The sequence below is a fragment of the Papaver somniferum genome, chromosome 5 (assembly GCF_003573695.1).
Source record: "Papaver somniferum cultivar HN1 chromosome 5, ASM357369v1, whole genome shotgun sequence".
NCBI lineage: Eukaryota > Viridiplantae > Streptophyta > Magnoliopsida > Ranunculales > Papaveraceae > Papaver > Papaver somniferum.
Genome location: NC_039362.1, coordinates 205009014 through 205030261, shown reverse-complemented (window position 1 = coordinate 205030261; position 21248 = coordinate 205009014). Strand labels below are relative to the sequence as shown.

The 21248-nt window shown below is 36.9% G+C and overlaps 3 protein-coding genes across 3 annotated transcripts; all 3 read left to right on the top strand.

The window, feature by feature from the left end:
* Window positions 1-1265: 1265 nt before the first annotated feature.
* Window positions 1266-2519, top strand: LOC113280612 (protein FAR-RED IMPAIRED RESPONSE 1-like). Its single transcript, XM_026529218.1, has one exon. The coding sequence runs from the start codon at window positions 1266-1268 to the stop codon at window positions 2517-2519; it is 1254 nt and encodes a 417-aa protein (XP_026385003.1).
* A 21-nt stretch (window positions 2520-2540) lies between these two features.
* On the top strand, window positions 2541-3380 carry LOC113280610 (protein FAR1-RELATED SEQUENCE 1-like). The gene has a single exon (XM_026529217.1). It carries the CDS (start codon window positions 2541-2543, stop codon window positions 3378-3380), a length of 840 nt encoding a protein of 279 aa, XP_026385002.1.
* A 13889-nt stretch (window positions 3381-17269) lies between these two features.
* On the top strand, window positions 17270-17905 carry LOC113280609 (DUF724 domain-containing protein 3-like). The gene has a single exon (XM_026529216.1). It carries the CDS (start codon window positions 17270-17272, stop codon window positions 17903-17905), a length of 636 nt encoding a protein of 211 aa, XP_026385001.1.
* Window positions 17906-21248: the final 3343 nt, after the last annotated feature.

Here is a 21248-nt window from a genome sequence, read left to right as displayed (position 1 = left end):
TAGTCCTCTTGAGTTGTCATCAAGTGGTGTATATGAGGAATTCATTGCAACACTAACCCAACTTGAAGAAATGGGTTATGATTGTGAAAAGTTATGGAGGAAATTTGATTCTCTAAGAGCAATTTCAATTGAAGGAGAGGGAGTTGGCCTCAAAATGGAAGAAACTATTTCAAAGAGGAGAAACAAACAAGTCGAAGCAACTATGACCCGTACTAGGATTTATGAGGTAGAAGCTGAGCTGAAGAAGTTGAAAGCTTTTTTAGAGACTGAGGAGGAGATTGAAACCTTGAAGTTTACTGACAGGAGCCCCATTGAAGAAAGAGAACAGATCTTGAGGAACTTTAGATCTGCTGCCACAGCTCCATGGTAGGAAGCTGGTATAGTCACTCCAAATGGGTTTTTTCGTGTCTACTGATACTGATCAATCTTTCTATGTTTTCTAACTTTTATGGGTTTTGCTAAAAGTCTAGTCTTTTTTGTTCTTTTTTGGAGTTGTAGAAAAGTAGTTTAATTTGAATTAATTTGGGGGTTGTGATGTATGGATTTTCAATGGATGAACTGCATTTTAATTTGTCTTTGTGAATTGATAATGCCACAAAATCTTGATGAGGCTCTTTGATTCATTAGTTATAATTAGTATGAAAGCTTTAAAAAATGATGTCAAGAACTAAGAGATCCTTAAATTGGCATAATCAATCGGTTTTGCTATTCCCCGCACCTTTTACCACTCCACTCACAGTTCAAGATGACGTGTCACTCAAAACTGTTAAAAACGTGGGAGAGAGAAAATTTGCTCGGTCAAAGCATGGGTCTCTGCAGATTTAACTTGTTAAATTAATCTCTTATTTTCTTCTCTTTCTGATTTGGAGGAAATTGGGCGGGAAAAATCCAATCTGGGATTTTGAAATCAGATTTAAAATGTGCTTTGAACAAAATTTTGGTGAACTACTTCACCAAAACACTATTTTTTGTCTAAGAGGTTTGGAAATTTCTAAGAAGATGCATATTGAAGAGGTAGGAGAATTTTTCAGCGAAAAGAACACGGTTAGTGAAACCATCCAAAAATCATCATTCTGATTTTGTTTGAAAAATCAATTCAATTTGGCTTTGGGATTGTTATGCTCATATTTAAGTATTGGGGATTTTTATGCTCAATTTTTAGTATCATGGAACAAAGTTATTTCCTACTAACTAACATGATACAGTTCATATTAATTGTTTGACAAAAGGTCTCAGTAATTAAAAGTATTTTTTGTGTATATAATATGGTGTTGATATCTTTGCTGTTGCAGGAGGAGACTTCTAAAAAGTCAGATTGCGTTGATATTAATGGAAGCAAACCTCATATACAACCTGCTCTTGGTATGGGGTTTGAATCCATAGATGATGCATGGGAGTTTTACAAGACATTCGGGAAAGTGACTGGATTTCCTGTGGTGAAAAGCACATCTGTGAAAAATGGTGCGGGGTATATAAGAAGCTACAAGTTTACTTGTGCTCGAGCAGGTAAGTGTAGTTCCGTTTCTGAAAATCCATTAAGGCCCCAAGCAACAATAAAATGTGGTTGTCAAGCCAAGCTAGTGTTACAGTTAGATTGCCTAGTTGGTTATGTAATCAGCCAACTCAATTTGGATCACAATCATGAATTGAAACCTGAAAACGCTAGACATTTTCGTTGTAATCGATTCATTAATTCTCGGGTAAAGAATCAAATTGATCTTCTTGATCAATCTGGTGTTAGGTTGTGTAAAAGTTATGATGTTTGTGTAAATGAAGCTGGCGGTCATGAGAATATGACGTGTTCTCAAAAAGATTGTAGAAATCTAATTGATAAGTTGCGAAATTCACGGCTAGGAGAAGGAGATGCAGTTGCCATTTTAACTTATTTTGCAAAGATGAGTTCACAAGGTTTGGGATTTTATTCAAGTGTTGATGTAGATGATACTGGTCGTTTGAGAACTGTGTTTTGGGCAGATGGTAGGTCAAGAGAAGAATATAAAGAGTTTGGTGAGGTTATTTCTTTTGACACCACATACTTGGTGAATCGGTATGATATGCCGTTTGCTCCATTTGTTGGGGTAAACCATCATGGAGAATCAATATTATTTGGATGTGGATTGGTAGTATATGAAGATACAGACTCTTTTGCATGGTTATTTACCAAGTGGCTTGATTGTATGTCCGGATGTGCTCCTCCTGCAATCGTAACTGACCAAGCGAAGGCTATGCAAAATGCCATAGAGATAGTGTTCCCCAATAGTAGACATAGATGGTGCATATGGCATGTGATGAAAAAATTACCGGAGAAGTTTAAAAGTCATCGTAATTATTTGCGCATTACATATACAATGAAAAAGGTTGTCTATAATTCTCAATATCAGTCAGAGTTTGAAACAAAATGGATGGAAATGTTACAAAAGTATAAATTGTATGACAATGAATGGCTTAAAACATTATATGAAGAAAGGCATCGTTGGGTACCTTGTTATCTAAATGATTGTTTTTGGGCTGGAATGTAATCTACACAAAAAAGCGAGAGTATGAACTCATTTTTTGATGGATACCTTGGTCCAAAAACAACTTTGAAACAATTTGTGGAGCAATTTGAACGTGCAACGAGGGATAAGGCAGAGAAAGAGATTGTTGCTGATGCAGAATCGTCTTCCAAACTGATTCCTACTGCTACATTTTTTGAAATGGAAAAACAGATGCAGGGACTATATACTTTGTCAAAGTTTAAAGATTTTCAAAATGAACTGACTTCGAAAATGTATTGTGAACTTATCAAACAAGAAGAGGATCCTCCCGGAACATTTAAGTATGTTACTCGTGCAAGTGTATGGATCGAGGGGATTGATGAGCAAAAGATTGAAAAACAGTTTAAGTTTGATGTGATTTTTTATTCAAATGACTGCGACGTTTCTTGTAGTTGTCGGATGTTTGAGTTTGAAGGAATATTATGTAGACATGCGCTTAATGTATTAATCAGGCATGGAATTAAGTTGATACCTGACAAATACATAAAGAAAAGATGGAGGAAAGATGTGAAAAGGTCTCACACAAGTATGAAAGCTAATACTGGGTTTTGGAAAAACACTGTTGAACGTGATCGTTATAATAACTTGAGTATTCTTTTCAGTGAGGTTGCAGACATGACAGTAAAATCGGAACTTTCTTTCAATGATGTTAAGCAACTGTTGGTCATACAATTGGATTTACTAAAAAAGAATAATGAAATTCAGGAGATTGAAACAAAGAGTCTTACCACTAATGAGAAGTGTACAACGGTGCAGGAGATTGAAACAAAGAGTCCTACCACTAATGATGATGCGGTAGTTGCGGATGTACTTAATTCTAAGGAGAAACCAAAAGGACCATGAAGACCACGATCTAATACGTATAAAAAAGCTACATGGAAACGTAACAAGAAGAATCCTATAGATGGCAACAGTGGGAGTACATATAATGAAGAAGATGGTCTTGCATCTGTTGATGTACCTATACCAAAAACTAAAAAACGAGGACGACCACCGGGAAGTAAAAATAAAAATCATAAAATTACCAATTTGGATGGAGATGGAAATGTGCAGGTAACTTACTTTGATCAATTTATATTCATTCATTATTTATTTTTTATCTCGCAATGGAATGACCAATACAGTTGGAACTATACAGGTTGTGCCACAACAAGAACGTAATGGAATAGAAGCTCCTAATTATATATACCAAGCAGATGGAGTATTATCCCAAATACCAATGTGGCAGTATAAGGGAGTAATAGGACAAACTCATATGTACCAAGGAAACGGATTATTACCCCAGGTGCCTATGTACCAACCTTGGGGATCCTATCAGCATCCGCCTGCTCCTTACGCAGGTCTGCCGATGGTAAGATTTATGATAATCCTTTTACTACTAGTGTCCATGAAGATTTGTAATTTTCTCTTGCGACTTGTTTTTTTTCTTAGGACTTGTTTCTATGGAAATATGTTATTAATATATCGTCGTAGTTGTTGTAGGATTTTAGTGGAAGATATGTTACTAATCTGTCGTCGTGATTGTTATAGGAATTCAATGGAGCAAGTTCTTTTCATATGCAAGAGTTTGCATCAGTGTTGCCACCTAGTGCACCTAATTTACAGATATTTAAAGGGTAAACAAAGTAAATACAACAAAATCAAAAAGTAAAGAAATTCCATTTGTTTCAATCAGTGTGAGTGTATTTGGTGGCAGAGAGAGGCCTACATATGGAGGTTAACTCAACCTGTAGGTCAATAACTTGGTCCGGTGCTTGTGAAAGATGATGGTTCATCTCATGAATTGACGAGCCATCACTTAATGTTATGTTTTGGCTTCTGTTCATTTGTAGTGCTGTCCTCTTTACTTTCTAGAAACAGAAACTTACAGCAGGTATATAGTTTGTGCCTAAAAAGGTAGTTCAACTATCATGCACCCCAATTTCAAAGCTATATATATGCACATATCAACCAAGTCATTAGCTTCAATGCTTGTCATTGAGCTAATCTCTAGATCTAGACCAGTAAGAACCTTAAACATAATTAGCATGTCATTTTAAGAACCTTAAACCAACCAAGTCATTTTTACAATTATCAGTAAAAGCATACCATCACTAAACAAAATAAAATTCTTTCTTCACAACAAATTATCGAACACTTGATGTGCACCTATCTACTTATTATTAACAAAATGAAATTCTTGCACTAAATCAACGGAAATACTCAACGGTGAGAAATAATTAAGCACAAAACGAATGAAACATATTTGATTGCAGAGACGAAATAATTTAAGATTTACCTAAATTTCGACTCTGTTGATCAAATTTAAGAAGCCCAACTCATCTTTTTTAAATTTTCATGATGAAAAAATTAACATAAGATTTAAATTATAGATATAAATCTAGGAAATCAGTAGAATCAGTTATTATAAATCAAATATGCATATGAATCTAAGAAAATTGGTAGTATCACTTACTGATTTCAATTCTTCAACAAAGCAGAAGAAAAATTTCCGCAGACTCCTTTCTCCTATTTTCTGTCTCAGCTCTCAAAGAAGTGAGACTGAGATCTGGTTTTTTTGTTTTATCTCTCCAACTGTAAATAAATAGAGAGAGAGAGAAAATCTAATTTTTTATAATATTAACTGCAGAGACCATTTGACCGAGCACACTCTCTTCCACGTTTTTATCTGTTTAGAGGACACGTCATCTTGAGCTGTGATTAGAGTGGCGAAGAGTGTGTGGAATAGCAACACCGATAATCAATTTAAGGGTGGGTCCTGGATGAATAAATTGGACCACTGCATGTGCAACACCTAGCAGTTGAGTGGTGATTAGTGTGGTGAAGAGTGCTTGGAATAGCATTTCCGATAATCAATTGCAATGGGAGTTCTTTACATAAAACAGCGACATTTACCATGGATGTCACAGGAAAAAAAAAAAAAGAGGATTCTCCTGCAAACAGGAATCACCCGAAACATAAAACCTCAAAATAAGCTAGAGAAAACAACAACAACCTGCCTCATAGCTCAGAAACAAAGGGAACAGATGCTGCCTACACTAGCAAAATCTATTGCAGCTTCTATCTACATGCTCCAGCTTTAACACACACTTTGGGTACTGAACTCTTTTTTCTCCCAAATTGCCAAACCAGCACCCATCTTGGCCGTTTTGTCTGCAGTAACATTAATTTCGCGATAAACATGAAAATACTGTATCTTCTCTAAGATTTAAGAATCCTTTGGCGGCACCTCGCCTCAACAATCCAGAGAACCTCGTACTTCATAAAGCTTTGCAGAACACTAACAGAATCAGAAACAATCTTAGCGGGTCTCCAGTCCACTCCAAAGCTGGAATAACACCCATTGTTTCAACAACATAGTTTTTCTGAATACCCAACACCACAGCTAAAGCATAGACAAAAACACCCATTAAAGTTCTTACAACCAAAGCCTGCGCCAACTAATCCTGGATTACAACAAGAAGCGTCGTCAAAACAGATAGGATTTTATTCTCTTAGTGGCCACCAGCTGCGTTCAATAATTCACCATCTTCTAATCAGCCTGCGTTCTGTAATTTTGCAAGACTTTCTTCTTAATTCTCAGCAAACACCAGTTAGCTTCTTCAAAAACCATTTCATTTCTCATAAACAACATACCCATCATTGAGCTAAACATGGCCACTACCCACATCTCTTTTGTAGCAGGGTTTTTCTGTCAAGCTTTCTTCAGAAAAAAATCGAAGTTCCAAACATAAGATGAGAGTGAACTCTACATAACTGTCCACACGTGAAGAATCATTGTGACATCCAAAGCAGGCAACACATCTGAACATTCAGTATCCTCAATGATAAAAATTCTATCTTAACCACAGATATTATATACAGTTCTAATTTTGTCTTCCCACATAACTCTTCCATTAGCAACGCAAAGCAGGGTAGTTAATGAATCAACTCTGAAGAACTTATACTTAGTGAGGATGGTATTTATCCTTGCCATGACAGTCATCCTCAAAAACAGAAGGGAAAAAAAAGGCAATAATTTCCTGATCCAAAAAGCTTTTTCATAACGTTTGAGAACCTGTATGATAACACAGACAAGAAGTCCTAATCAAGAATTGCAAAGAAATATGAGGGGAGAAACCGTATTCTTGAATGGTTTACTCCTGTTATGACAATAGATTGTTTCTGAGGCTACATATGAAGCTCTCATGTCTCATGAATTGTGCTAAGCCAGCAGATCATATTACCTTTGGATTTCGTGAGCGGGTTGCTGAATAGCTATTATCATGATTCCCAGAAATGTAATACTCTGGGATATCTGGATATCTTACTCTGTGATTCAGACTAAAGATGTGCCTGAAGCGACTCAATGACTTCTGCCACCTATTAAAAAAAGTAAAGAATTAATTCCAAGGACTAGCAGAAAAGGAAAACTTCAAAACTCACATAATTTGTCGGACACAGGATACTATTTCTTAGTTCTATTCTTATTGGCATGACAAGAGATAACATGTTTCCGACATACATACAACACTTCACCCTCCGATTTAGTGAACATTTCAGCAAGTCTAACAGTGTTTCTTTCCTTATCTGTTTTTTGACACCCAAGTTTACATTAAACACAGAAAAGAGTGGGTGCAGGCTCAATATACATAATAGCCATATAACTTAATCCATGCAACATAACAAATCAAGCCATACACTTATTAATCGAAGAAGAGAATAGCCATTAGAATAAAAATAATTGGTCTCCGCATGTACAAATCTGTGTAGAACTGTACAAATGCACAAGGGAGGTTTAGTCCATAAGCTGTTACAAGTGGGACATTAAGACGTCATTATTAAATACCTGTGGATCAGTAATAATAGCTTCCTTCACATAAGATATTGAATTTGGAGGCATTATTCCTAAAAAAGTAATGAAAGATGTACTAGGCCTCTGCTGATGTTGAATGCCAGTATGCGTAGCTTTCTATGTTGTCTGCTTGACAAAACTTAGGCTCTTAAAAAATGGTATTTCATTGTTTGTTTGCAAACTTAATTCAACCGGGATGGAAACTCATAAACTAAAAGCGTGCTCAAATTAAGTAACTAGCATAATTCATGAAATATACAGTTTCCCTGGCTCTGGAAGAAAACTATTTTTACACATACAATTGCAATGGTTATGCTTTCGATTTGCAGAGCACAATTCTCTTTTGATCAGCTACTCCTACTCTTGTAAATATTTCAAAAAAAATAAAATAATACTCCGTATAAATAAAATCTTGCAGAGAACAACCCTTTTACCTGAAATGTAACTTCGCAAATAAGCAAGGAAAAGTATATTATTTTCACAGCATTAACTTAATTGCGAGAAAATAAATAGCTAACAAACATAACTACTTAGAGGGGACTACAAACTAAAGAGTGGAGTAGTAACCTTTTTGGAGTGAATGACAACATCTAACAGTGAACAGGGTGATGTGATCTACTGGTTATTCACCATTAGATGTTTGCATTCAGCCCAAATGAGTTATCATTTCAACTCTTAGAAATTTCCATGAGACTGGTCCTATTAAGTGAAAGGTAAGAAACAACAGCTTGAAATCTTATTGTTGGTTTTTTAGGCGAACCAAGAGTAATAATTTGGGACTGGTCCTATTGAGTGAAAGGTGAGAAATTAAAAGCTTCTTCTCACTGATCCTATTTGACAATCTAAATGCTAAATGGCTGAATGCCTTCTCTATTCATTTCATTCTGTATAAATAAGATCATTGTACAGCCTATAACAGGCAACAAAATATAGAACTAATGCTATATACTATTTGGCTAACTATTCTAAGTAATATATACAATTACATGCAAAGAAGAATAATCCTAATTTGAGCCACAATATATCTGCAAAGAATCCTGAATTAACTACCAGTGACATCCCCCTCAAATTGATGCTGGATGATTGTGAAGCATCAATTTGTCAACCAAGAACTGATGACGTTTTCTTGAAAGAGCCTTCGTGAAAACATCATCTGTTTGAAGAGAAGTATTGATACGAGGAAGTGAAATAACACGACTATCATATGCATCACGAATAGAATGACAATCCACTTCAATGTGTTTTGTACGTTCATGAAATACTGTATTTGCGACAATTTGGATGGCACTGGTATTATCTGCATGAAGTTGAGTAGGCTCGGCTTGAGAGAAGCCAAGTTCACCCAAGAGACCACGAAGCCAAATAATTTCTGAGCATGCAGAGGACATAGCACGATCCTCAGACTCAGTTGAAGATTTAGATATTCGTTGCTGCTTTTTGCTCTTCCATGATACAAGAGAGTCACCAAGAAACATACACCAGCCGGTAATAGAACGTCGAGTATCTGAACAACCAGCCCAGTCTGCATCACTATATGCATCTAAACGAATGGAAGTACCCACAGGAAAGAAGAGACCTTTATCAGAAGTGCCTTGCAAATAGCGAATAATGCGACGAACGGCAGCTAGATGGATGTGTGTAGATGCTTGCATAAATTGACTAACTTGTTGAACAGCAAATGAAATATCTGGCCTTGTAATCATCAAATAATTGAGGCTTCCCACCAATCTACGATACAAAGAAGGATCAGAAAGAAAATCACCATCATCCCGACGATATTTGACATTTACCTCTAAAGGAGTGTCAACTGAGCGACCATCTTGTAGTCCAGCCAAAGAAATAAGATCTCGAGTATATTTATGTTGGTGTAAAAAAAGACCAGTGTCTGTCGACTGAACTTCAAGACCCAAAAAATATTGCAAAGGACCTAAATCCTTCATATGAAAGGACTGACAAAGATGCTCTTTAAGTTTGGAAATCAAAGTAGAGTCTGTACCCGTAATAACAATATCATCAACATAAATCAAGAGTAAAACAATGCCATTTAAAGTTTTGCAAAGGAACAGAGAAGAATCATACTGACTCTGGACAAAGGAGAAGTTGATAAGTGTAGTGCGAAACTTGTCAAACCAGGCTCGTGGTGCCTGTTTCAAGCCATAAAGTGATCGTTTGAGCTTACAAACATCTGTCAATGGAGTGGAGAAGAATCCAGGTGGTGGAGTCGTATAGATTTCTTCCTTAAGATCCCCATGTAAGAAAGCATTCTTAACGTCCACTTGACTCAATGGCCAACCTTGAGAGGCTGCAATAGCAAGAATAAGTCTTACAGTAGTCATTTTTGCGACAGGTGCAAATGTTTCTTCGTAGTCAACTCCATGTTGTTGCCGATTACCAAGTGCCACCAACCTTGCTTTATATCTGTCAAGAGACCCATCAGAGCGTAGCTTAATGGAATATACCCATTTACATCCAATGGGTTTTACACCCGCAGGACATGGGACAATATCCCAAGTATGATTCTCCTGAAGAGCTAGAAGCTCTTCTTGCATGGCTTTCGTCCAACATGCAAGTTTAGCTGCTTTAGAATCACATGTGGGAATTTCGGTGTTAGCTAAAGTGGCAGAGAAACCATACCGAGTGGGGGGCTGAGTGGTACGATGTGACCTGCGGAGAGCCACTGGAGCAATCACCGGATCAGGGTCGGGAAGGATTTGTGAAGAAAGGGGCCGTCTTCGCTGATAAACATGGTTGCGTTTAAAACGCTCAATGAGTGGTGACAGATCATTGATATGCTCAAAATTAGGAATACAAACATTATCAAGATGAGAGACATGCTGCTGAAAGAAATACTCATTTTCAAAGAAAATCACATTTCTAGAAATACGCATGCGATTAGCAACACTATCATAGCACAGATATCCTTTCTGAGTAGTACTATACCCCATAAAAACACATTTTACTGATTGAGCCATAAGTTTGTGACGCTCATGAGAAGGAAGATAAACGAAACAAACACACCCAAAAGTGTGCAACCTGTCGTACTGAGGATATGTGCTGAAGAGGCGATAATAAGGAGAGTCAAACCTCAATTGTTGAGAGGGTAAGCGATTGATTAAATATACAGCCGTAGATAAAGCTTCCACCCAAAACTTTGCTGGAACAGAGGACTCCAAAAGCAATATTCGAACCATATCCAACAAGTGACGGTTCTTACGTTCAGCCACCCCGTTTTGTTGAGGTGTATTAGGACAAGATCTCTGAGATATAATATCTTTCTGTTGCAAGAATCCCTGAAATTCATGTGACATGTATTCACCTCCATTATCAGATCGCAAAATCTTAATACATGTAGAGAACTGTGTTTCAATATAGGCTAGAAAAGCTTGAAACACAGTGAATACTTCAGCCTTGGTGCGCAGGAAATAAATCCATGTAAAACGGCTGTAGTCATCAATAAACGTAACAAAATATTTATATTGAGCATGTGAGATAACAGGAGTAATACCCCAAACATCAGAATGTATAATCTCAAAACATGTAGTAGCATGACTACCAGATGTAGGAAAAGGTAAAACTTTACTCTTCCCCAACTTACAGGTAGAACAATCAAAATTGAAACTTTTATCTTTGTTACCAAGAAAACCACGATTCATTAATGTTGATAAAATCTCATTATTCGGATGACCCAAGCGTTTATGCCAAATGGAAGCCTTATTCTCAACTAAAATAGAAGCTAAAGACAAAGTTCTAGGAATCGAAAATTGCAGCGGAAAAATTCTGCCCACTTTAGGCCCCTTCGTGATCACCTTCCCCGACACCTGATCCTGTACAACACAACCATTACGAGAAAAGTGCACATCACAGTTATTATCCACCATTTGACCAACTGAAATAAGGCTAGTAGATAATCCAGGGGAAATAAATACATGATGAAAAGAGGGTGTAATATCTCCAACAGCTGTAATTGGAAGTTTACTGCCATTAGCAATTTCAATATTTTGTGTACCAGTATATTCCCGTACATTGTGTAATAAATCAGATGAGCCAGTCATATGATTGGACGCTCCAGAATCAACAATCCAAGGAAAGGTAATTGACTTACTATTACCTTGAAGTCCAAGCGCAGAGAAAGCTGAAAGAATCATTTGTTGTATCATTTCTGGAGTAATTGTTGACTGACTAACAGTAGAGGATGAAGCAACAGCTTGAAATGCTTGGGCTTTTCTATTTTCTGGACGTGTAGGACACTCTTTGATAATGTGGCCTTGTTGTTTGCAATAGTTGCAGAATTTCTTATTGCAATTGCGTGCAATATGCCCAAACTCTTTGCAACTATAGCATTGTGATTGCCCTTTCCCATGATTCCTCCCTTGAGCAGCATAGGCCAGATTGACCAAATCAGCCGTTTCTTTCTGCCCACTTATAGCAGCTTGTGTAGCCATCCTTTGTTCCTCACGCAATAATTCACCAACACATATATCTAATGAGGGAACCAGATTTCTGTTCAACAATCCAGCTCGCGCAGTCTCAAACTCTGGTCTCAATTTCATCAAGAATTGATCCCGCTTGGTTTCCTCATGCACTGCCTGAAGACCTTCCAACGTCTCTTGAGAGACCTTAGAATAAATAATCCCAGAATACTCGCTCCAGAGGTTAATAAAATCAGAATAATATTGCTCAATGGAAAGATTACCTTGACTGAATTGACTGATTTCAAGTTCAGGTTGAAAGCGCCGCGCAGTATTTTCTTGGTGATAAATACGTCTCAGGTAATCCCACATTTGTTTTGTTGTATGAAAAGAACGCAGATTATTGACCATACGTGGCTCAATAGTTGCTAAAATCCAAGAAATGATGCGAGCATCTTTGGTTTCCCATTGCGCAAGTTCCTCAACGTCTGTAGGCTTTGAAGAACTGCCGTCGATATGATTCCAAAGTGTCTTCCCTTTCAAGAACATTCTAAACTGAAACTCCCAGGCAACATAGTTCTTACCTGTAAACCTGATTGCAAATGTCTCCGAGGATTTGCCAGAAAAATGTTCGATAAACATCTAAAAAAAAATAAAACCAAAATTGTTGAAAATCAACCCAAAACCAAGACGAGACGAAAAGACAGCCCAAAGAAAAAAAATCAGAAACTGATTGCTGGCTCTGATGCCATGACAATCTAAATGCTAAATGGCTGAATGCCTTCTCTATTCATTTCATTCTGTATAAATAAGATCATTGTACAGCCTATAACAGGCAACAAAATATAGAACTAATGTTATATACTATTTGGCTAACTATTCTAAGTAATATATACAATTACATGCAAAGAAGAATAATCCTAATTTGAGCCACAATATATCTGCAAAGAATCCTGAATTAACTACCAGTGATACTATTCAGTGAGACAAAGCTAGTAGCTCCTCACCTTCCACGTCTTAGCAAAATCAGTAATTTAGTATAAAACTACACTCTCATTTCGCCAAACTGAACCAGCAACTACAGCGTCTAAGATCTCAAATCCATAGATAATCGCCAACTAAACAGTCATCTAGATAGGTGAATGCACGGGGATTTCAAAATAACTGGATCGAAGCCTGTCAGAGGCAACTAATTAGCCACAAATATACACATCTAGCCACAAAGAATACGAACCTCCCATATCCACTGGGTAAATCTTAATAAAACTACTGATATGGGGTGTTCTAACTTTGGTAACACCAAATCTTGAGTGTCATATCATACTTAATTAGTTAACCCATCTTGATTCAGTCAGTTCAATTCAGAGGAATCAATATAAAGTTCTATTCTATCCCAGTTTAGTAACTGTAGGAAAGGCTGCTTCCTACTGACTACATTTTTTCATCAAAAAGCTGGCATCACCCAAGTTACCTTAAGCGGCACATTCACAGAATAAACGCAGGCAAACCACCACAACCAGTAACCGCCAACAAACAAACATAAGGTTGTGACCAAGAGAAAACAGTGAAGTCACACCACCAAGAACATACTGCTTACGAATTATACGCGGCAACACAGCCAGGGAGATTTTATTTCAAAATCTTCCACAACCAATAGTCTAATAGAGGGTGCACAACTATAAGCAACTGTTCACTACCCATAATAGAAAGGCTACTTCCTACTGACTACATTTTTTCATCAAAAAGCTGGCATCACCCAAGTTACCTTAAGCGGCACATTCACAGAATAAACGCAGGCAAACCACCACAACCAGTAACCGCCAACAAAGAAACATAAGGTTGTGACCAAGAGAAAACAGTGAAGTCACACCACCAAGAACATACTGCTTACGAATTATACGCGGCAACACAGCCAGGGAGATTTTATTTCAAAATCTTCCACAACCAATAGTCTAATAGAGGGTGCACAACCATAAGCAACTGTTCACTACCCAAACGAAGAATGAATGCAATATCCCACTACAGTGATGGTGAAATGAAATTGTACCTGCCAAAATGAGAATATTTTACTGGATTTTCGCCTTCGAGATGTACCTGCCAAAATGAGAATGTCTTGCTGGATTTTCTCCTTCTAGATACTAGGACAACACACCAGGGAGGAAGGCTGATGTTTTTTAAGCACGAGGTCGTAAGAGATCAGGCGTGCTTTTGGACTTGTTAGCATGGCACATAGGATCCTTGAAGAGGAAATTCAATTCGAATTTGAAGCAATGGAGAAAAGGAATGGAGATACATGTTATTCCTAAAAAAGTAACTTGTTAGCTCGGCTTTAATTCCACAGCTTAAAAAAATCAGTCTAAAACCATACTTTTGAGTCACCTAAATAACAAAGACGTATAAGTGTCTGGGATCTCAAATCCATATATAGTCACCAACTAAACTGTCATCTAGCTAGGTGAATGCAAGGGAATTTGAAATTAACTGAATCATAGGCAACTAATTAGCTACGAATACACACATCAAGCAACATCAGCCTTGGGAGTTTGACTCTAATGTTATTCTTAACTCTTACAAAGACTTTACAAATCACATATACAATGGGTAAATGTCAAATGGTGTTTGCATTTCTCTAACCCATGTAAACTGAATTATTTCATATGAGTCTAATTTATGAAAGAAAAATGTCAGCAAGTGAACTCTGTAAAACTGAACTGTCTAATGTGAAAACAATCTTAACTACTACTGATGATATAGGATGTCTAACAAATTTTGAGTGTCACTTGATACTTAATTAGCTAACCCATCTTGATTCATTCAGTTTAATTCATAGGAATCAATATAAATCTAGAGTCTAGAATCTGAATCTTTACATACATGGAAAGAGAAGTGTTGATTGTTACTAACCTTATTGGTAGTTGCTGATAGTTGCCAAGAGCATGATGATGAAGTAAAAGAACAAGGAACCCAAAATGCAAACATCTCACCACAAAAAATGGTAAACTACCCAAACACAACACAGAACAACTGTTAACTTCTCTAATTGCATCTTAGCATCCTCTTCTTCTTCTATTAGATGATGGCCATCATCACCATATCCAGTAATCTTGTTTCAGAAAGAAATTTGACTTCAACTACTACCAACTGCTCTAGATCTTCAACTCTTTACTTCTTTCTTCTGCTTGGGAGTTGGGAAGCTGTGCAACCTAAGCTTCTTAACCATTCTTATTTTTTTACTCTAATTTTTTTTTATGGATCCTTTGGAATAGTGGTTGATGGGTAAAAGTGAAAAGATTTTTCTGGGACCATGATTTTTTTGGGATCATGATTTTATTTTGGGTAAAGATATTAGAAGTAAATTTAGGTCATCCCTTATCTGGATATTTATATTAATACCTAAATTATCCTTCTGATTAATTTTGAGTGATGATTAGTTAGTGATAATAATAATTAGTGTAATAATTAGTGAGATGATTAAGTTAAAGATAATTAGTGAGATTAAAAAATCGGATAGTTTTTTTTTTAAAGAAGTAGAATTACTGAGAGAGTAAAGTTAGAGAAGATGAAGAAGGAAAACATGAAAAACGATGGATTTTACCAACCACAACCGGAGGAAGGGTATTTGGGTACCCAGGTGTGCTTCAAACTTAGATAATGTTGGTTGAATTGCTCCAAACTTTCAAAAAAAAATGAAAATTTTTATGTAGATTTGGGTCAGTTCGGTTACCATATGTCAAGAACATGTAACCGAACACACCTGAAAGTGTAGTTCGGTTACGTTTTCCAAACACGCAGGTTACCGAACTCGCTCGTTAATGGAGGTTTTGGTCGTACAGTGTAATGTTCAGTTACCTAGGATAAAATGGTAGGTAACCGAACTTTGAACTTAACAATTTATTTGGGTACATCTTGTGTGTTCGGTTAGTTCACAAACTTCAACGCAACCAAGTTCCCAACCGAACTGCAAGTTAAAAGTAACCTAGTGTTAGAAGTTCGGTTGGTTCGCAAACTTCAACATATTTTGCGAATCAACCGAACTGGGCTTATATATGCATATATGCAATTAGGCAAACGTTCGGTTACTACAAAATTTATTTCTTGGCGAATTAGGTAGAGTTCGGTTACGAAGTTTTAAAGGTAGAGCTCGGTTACAAAGAAAACTTAACATTTTTGCGAACGAACCGAACTTGTGGACTTCTCATTATTTTCGTAAACTAAAGTTCGGTGATATCCTTATTTTGCGAAGGAACCGAACTTATGGACTTCTGTTGTTCTAATACAAGGAGTTCGGTTAAAAGTATTTTTTGCGAATCAACCAAACTCTATTTGCTAAGTTCGGTTACTTTGTAGTTTTAAAATTTTTTGCGAAAAAACCGAACTCTATTGGCTAAGTTCGGTTATTTTGGAACTCAAGATAGTGGCCAAAACAACACAGTTCGGTTAGACTGGATTTGTTTTTTTTTTCGGTTCTAAGGGTGGAGTTCGGTTACTTTGTAGTTTTAAAATTTTTTGCGAAACAACCGAACAGAGAGTTCGGTGACTTAGTTTTAAATCCAATAGAACCGAATTGTTCTTCGTGTTCTTCATTTTCAAGAAGTTCGGTTAGTAAACTAGGATTTTTTGGAAAATCGACCTAACCGAACATGGCTCTGTAACTCCTACTAAAACCCTATTTTGATGATTTCTATTCGATTGAAGCAATCAAAATCAAATTAAAGTGATGGATTTGTTGGAAAATACCTCCGGAGTGGTCCCATAACAGAATCAGGTTGCGGCTGGCGTCTTTTATACTCGATAAAATTATCATGTAACAGAACTTAATTGTGATTGCATTGATGTTGTTACATTTCTTAAATAAGCGGTGGTGGGAGGAGGTGGTGGTGGTAATCGGTGGTTGGTAGTGGTGATAATCGGAGGTGGTGGTGGTGGTAATCGGCGGTGGTGGGCGGTGGCGGTGGTAATCGGTGGTTGGTGGTGGTGGTAATCGGAGGTGGTAATCGGCGGTGGTGGTGGAAGGAGGTGGTGGTTATATATATAAAGGTGGTTATTAGGTTGGTTTTAAATTAAATTAGGTTAACAACAACGTTTTAAGACACCCCTTATCACTATAAGGAATGTGGCCTAATAAAACCATGGTTCGCGCAAAAAAATCATGGTGACTGAAAAATCATTCTAAAACTGCGAAAAAGTACCTGAAATTCAACTGTATGGACCAGTTACATTCAAAGCAGCTAATGGTATACCCCACAGAAAGTTAGTACCCCTATTAGCACCCATAAAAAATATCTCCTCCTAAAGAACCTTGTGAGTTGTGACACAGTCCACTCCAATGACTCCATTATTGTCCTCCCCATGGTATTAATGTTTCCTGCAGTATCCACTGCTCACCCATCTGCCCTCTTTAAAAACTCCTCCCTCCTCTCACTAAATCCAAAACCCACTTTGAGAAACCACTAAACTTTTCAAAACCACCACATCAGAAAACCATTAAAATGTCTTTGGGTTCTAGCAGTGAAGCTCCAAAAAGGAAGAAGACTACTAATCATTCTTCATCTTCATCCTCAACTGGTCATGATTATCCATCTCTTTGCCTTACCCATGAGTACAAGAATTTAAGAGATGATCTCTTCACAACAATGCCACAGAACCCACATTACAAGCCTTTAGAAAAGTTCACTGCAGGTGTTTGTGAAAATATCAAGGTAGGTTTGGATGTAGTATTCATTAACCTTGCAAAGAAAATGGTGGAGTTGAGTAGTCCTCTTGAGTTATCATCAAGTGATGTACAGGAGGAGTATATTGCAACACTATCACAACTTGAAGAAATGGGTTATGATTGTACAAAGCTATGGGCGAAATTTGATACATTAAGAGAAATTTTAGAAGAACAAGAGGGAGTTGAGCTCAAATTAGAGGATATCACTTCAGATAGGAGAAACAAAGAAGTTGAAGCAACTATAACTCATACTAGGATTTATGAGTTAGAAGCTAAGTTGAAGAAATTGAAAGCTGTTTCAAGGACTGAAAAGGAAGAGATTGAGACCTTGAAGTTAACTGAGAGGAGTCAAATTGAAGAAAGAGAACAGATCTTGAGGAACATTAGATCTGCTGCCACAGCTCCATGGTAGGCAGCTACTATAATCAATCTTACTATGTTTTCTAACTTCTCTGGGTTTTGTTAAAAATTTGGTCTTTTTTTTTTTTTGGATTTGTAGCGGAAAGTAGTTTGATTTAGGGGATGTAATTTATGGACTATTAATGGAATGCACTGCATTTTGATTTCTTTTTGTGAAATTGGTATTGCCCCAAAAATTTTACGTTGCTTTTTTATTCAGTAGCAGTAGAAATTTGCTATTTCATCTTTAAAATTACTTTTCAATTGTAAGATGGAATCAGATGCAGAAACCTTTTGATCAAGGAGGTCTTGCCGTAAAGAATCCGGAGGCTATGAATGTAGCACTACACTCCAAGTGTGTAAGAAAGGAATAGCCTTTGATGTCAAATTGTATCTGCATTACACTCTAAGTGACTCATAAGGCTATGGGTAGTTATGGTGGATTGTTAAACACTCAAAGGATGGGCGGTTTTAATGAGCGCCAAACTTCTCAAGGTAAGTGGTTAGCTCATAGACTATAAACTCAAGTCCTCTATTATGTCAGGAATACGCTGCATCGCAGTTGCGGATCAACATTCGAAATGCTTGGTAGGAGATGGCCGGAGAACTTCTCTCTTTTTTTATAATTGGTGTGCTGACAAGAGCGTAGCTGCCGATGGCGGGTATCAAAAGCAGTGAAAGAAATGATGGAAAATTTCTGTAGAGGTTAAATATCTTATGGAGTCTGTTGGTGTTACTGTGGATGCTTTGCCGCCAACTCCATCTGGTACTGGTGATGCCGTGGTCTGGATGCCTGAGCAAAATGGAATATTATCAGCTAAGCACCTTAATTATTCAAGAAAAGTTCCTTTTGCAGGTGCAAAGTTAATCTGGAAGAATGTGGTGCATCCAAGGCTTGCTGCAAAATCTTGGAAGCTTATGCATTCTCAATGTTGTGCTTCGCAAGATAAACTTAAAATTATGCTATAATTGCCCATTGTGTGTTTACTGTGTAATGAGGGGATGGAGTCTTTGGTCCATATCATAGGGAGTTTAGTTTCGCTGCTACGGGATGGAGATGGATCTCTGTTTACAGTGTAAAGGATTTATGGTTAGTTGCTAATTTGGTAATACGCTATGAACTGCGGAAGCTCAGAAACAAAGCGCATCATAACAATGCAATGGTCAGATGGTTTAAATTCAAGGTTTGCGACTGCTTACAGCAAATGATTCAAGAGTATTCCCAGTGTGTGCGTGGTTATATGCATAATACTTGTGATGATTTAAGAATTCTGAATTTCTTTGGAGTTGCTTACAAAAAGAGTGAAATTAGTTGTGCCAATTGAGTGTTGTTGGAGGCTACCAGACCATGATGAGATATTATTACTTTGCTGTGATGGAGCGTCCGCTGGCAACCCAGGAATTGCTGAAGCAGTCTTTGTGGCGAGAAGAAGTGATTGCAGCGTCACTGGGGCTCAGAGTATTTGGTCTCGGAATTACAACATATTACACAGCAGAAATTTTTGTTGTAATTGCAGCTTTAGCATGGGCAGTTCAAATATTTCTACAAGTTTTTGTTAAAACTTTGGTCTATTTTTTTTATTGTAGAAAGTAGTTTTATTTGGGGGATGTAATATATGGATTATGGACTTTTTAGTGGAGGCACTGCATTTTGATTTGTTTTCGCGAATTGGTATCGACCAAAAATCCTTGTGGTGCTTTTTGATTCATTGGTTGGTATGGAAGTTTTGCCAGAACTAAGAGCTCCTTAACGATGCATAACCAAATGCAATGGAAGTTCTTTACACGAACAGCGGATCGAGACGTTTGCAACGGATGTTGCAGAACAAGCATGAAAAAAGTGTGGAATTCTTCAATATCACCAAAAATATGGTTGGAAGTGGGTAAGACCTTTCACAATGTTAGATATAGTATATATGTTGGCAGTACTGGAGGAAGGAGGTTTGCTTTCAAAGGAGATGCAAAAATTAGACGGCAATATAGCTACTGCTTGCAGCTTGTTGGTGTTTATGGCTTTGAAATTGAAAGAAAGACCAAATGGCTTTGAAAAGAATGGTCTAATGGCTTAATCTTGGTACCAAATAAGACTGAAGGTAAAAAAGATTTGTGTAGCCTTCTGCAAGGCAAGTATCGACTCATCCCTCATAATTAGGTACAAAAAAAAAATCTCAAATTTGACCGAATTTCTTTATGACTTTATAAATCAATATTTATCGAGGGGTTAGTGAAGTCGGATTTATAGGGACATTCCAAATCTCTTGTTAGTCCATAGAGAGTTTCTAAAATTCTCTGAAAGATTTGTTATTGGATAAAGATTTTCTAAAAGTCTTTATAATTCTCTGTTATTCGATTTAGATTTTAGAATGAGGAATGATACACTCACCGAAGGAGTGTACCATGAAATGTACCGCAAGGGGATCCGACGGTCCCAACAATGCTTCTCAGCATTGGGATGTGGAGTGAGGCATGAGTGGGTCCCACCACCCCACTCACACGGTACAAGTTGCGGTCCTCTCCTTCGGTGTACTAATCATTTCTGTTTTAAAATCAATGATCTGAGGCTTTTAGGGATTTCCAGAAACTTTTATATTCGAACATACCATAAAAGCTTAAAAGAAGTCTCTCTGAGATAGGTTATATTACGAGAGATTTGTTTGTTTTTTTCTTCTTCTAATTTTAAGGATTAAAATTCAAACTACAGTAAAACTTCGATAAATTAATAGCGTTGGGACCAAAGAAAATTATTATTTTTGCGAAGTTATTAATTTATCAAGTTAAATTTAGCTTATACAAGCCTAACTGGGACCAGAGAATTTTATTATTTTAGCGAAGAAATTAATTTATCGATTACAAAAATGCATATAATTATATTTTATCACTTAATTATTTGATTATATATCTGCTTAGCTGATTTTTATGTTTTTTTTCTCCGATTTTTTCAGTAAAAAAGGATAAAAATATTAATGTATGTAACATGAAACTCCTATATATTTTTGTCTTTACGAGTCACGGAGATTCCTTAAAAATCACTCAGAGAGTCTCCCAAAATCTATGAAGTCACTGAGAGTTTCTTAAAATCTCTTGCATAAAAAGTCTCTTAATATCTATGTAAATCTTAATTGACTAACACCCTGTAAAATGTCGTTAATATCTAAATTTAGGTTTCATATACTAGGGTATATAAGGCTAAGTCATATGGGCTAGATTGAGCTGCTAGATTAGCAGTTAGGTGTAGTAATTCAAAAAAAAAAGTGTGGCCTAAAAGTTAACACTAGTTCTCTCTCCTAGCATGTGCTCTTAGTTGAACTAGCAGCAAGATTGATTCAGCGCTAAAAAAAAACACCTTTTCGCTGAAC

Excerpts from the sequence above, each read along its gene's own strand:
- LOC113280609 (XM_026529216.1), top strand. The coding sequence starts at position 17,270 with ATGTCTTTGGGTTCTAGCAGTGAAGCTCCAAAAAGGAAGAAGACTACT.
- LOC113280610 (XM_026529217.1), top strand. The coding sequence starts at position 2,541 with ATGAACTCATTTTTTGATGGATACCTTGGTCCAAAAACAACTTTGAAA.
- LOC113280612 (XM_026529218.1), top strand. The coding sequence starts at position 1,266 with ATGGTGTTGATATCTTTGCTGTTGCAGGAGGAGACTTCTAAAAAGTCA.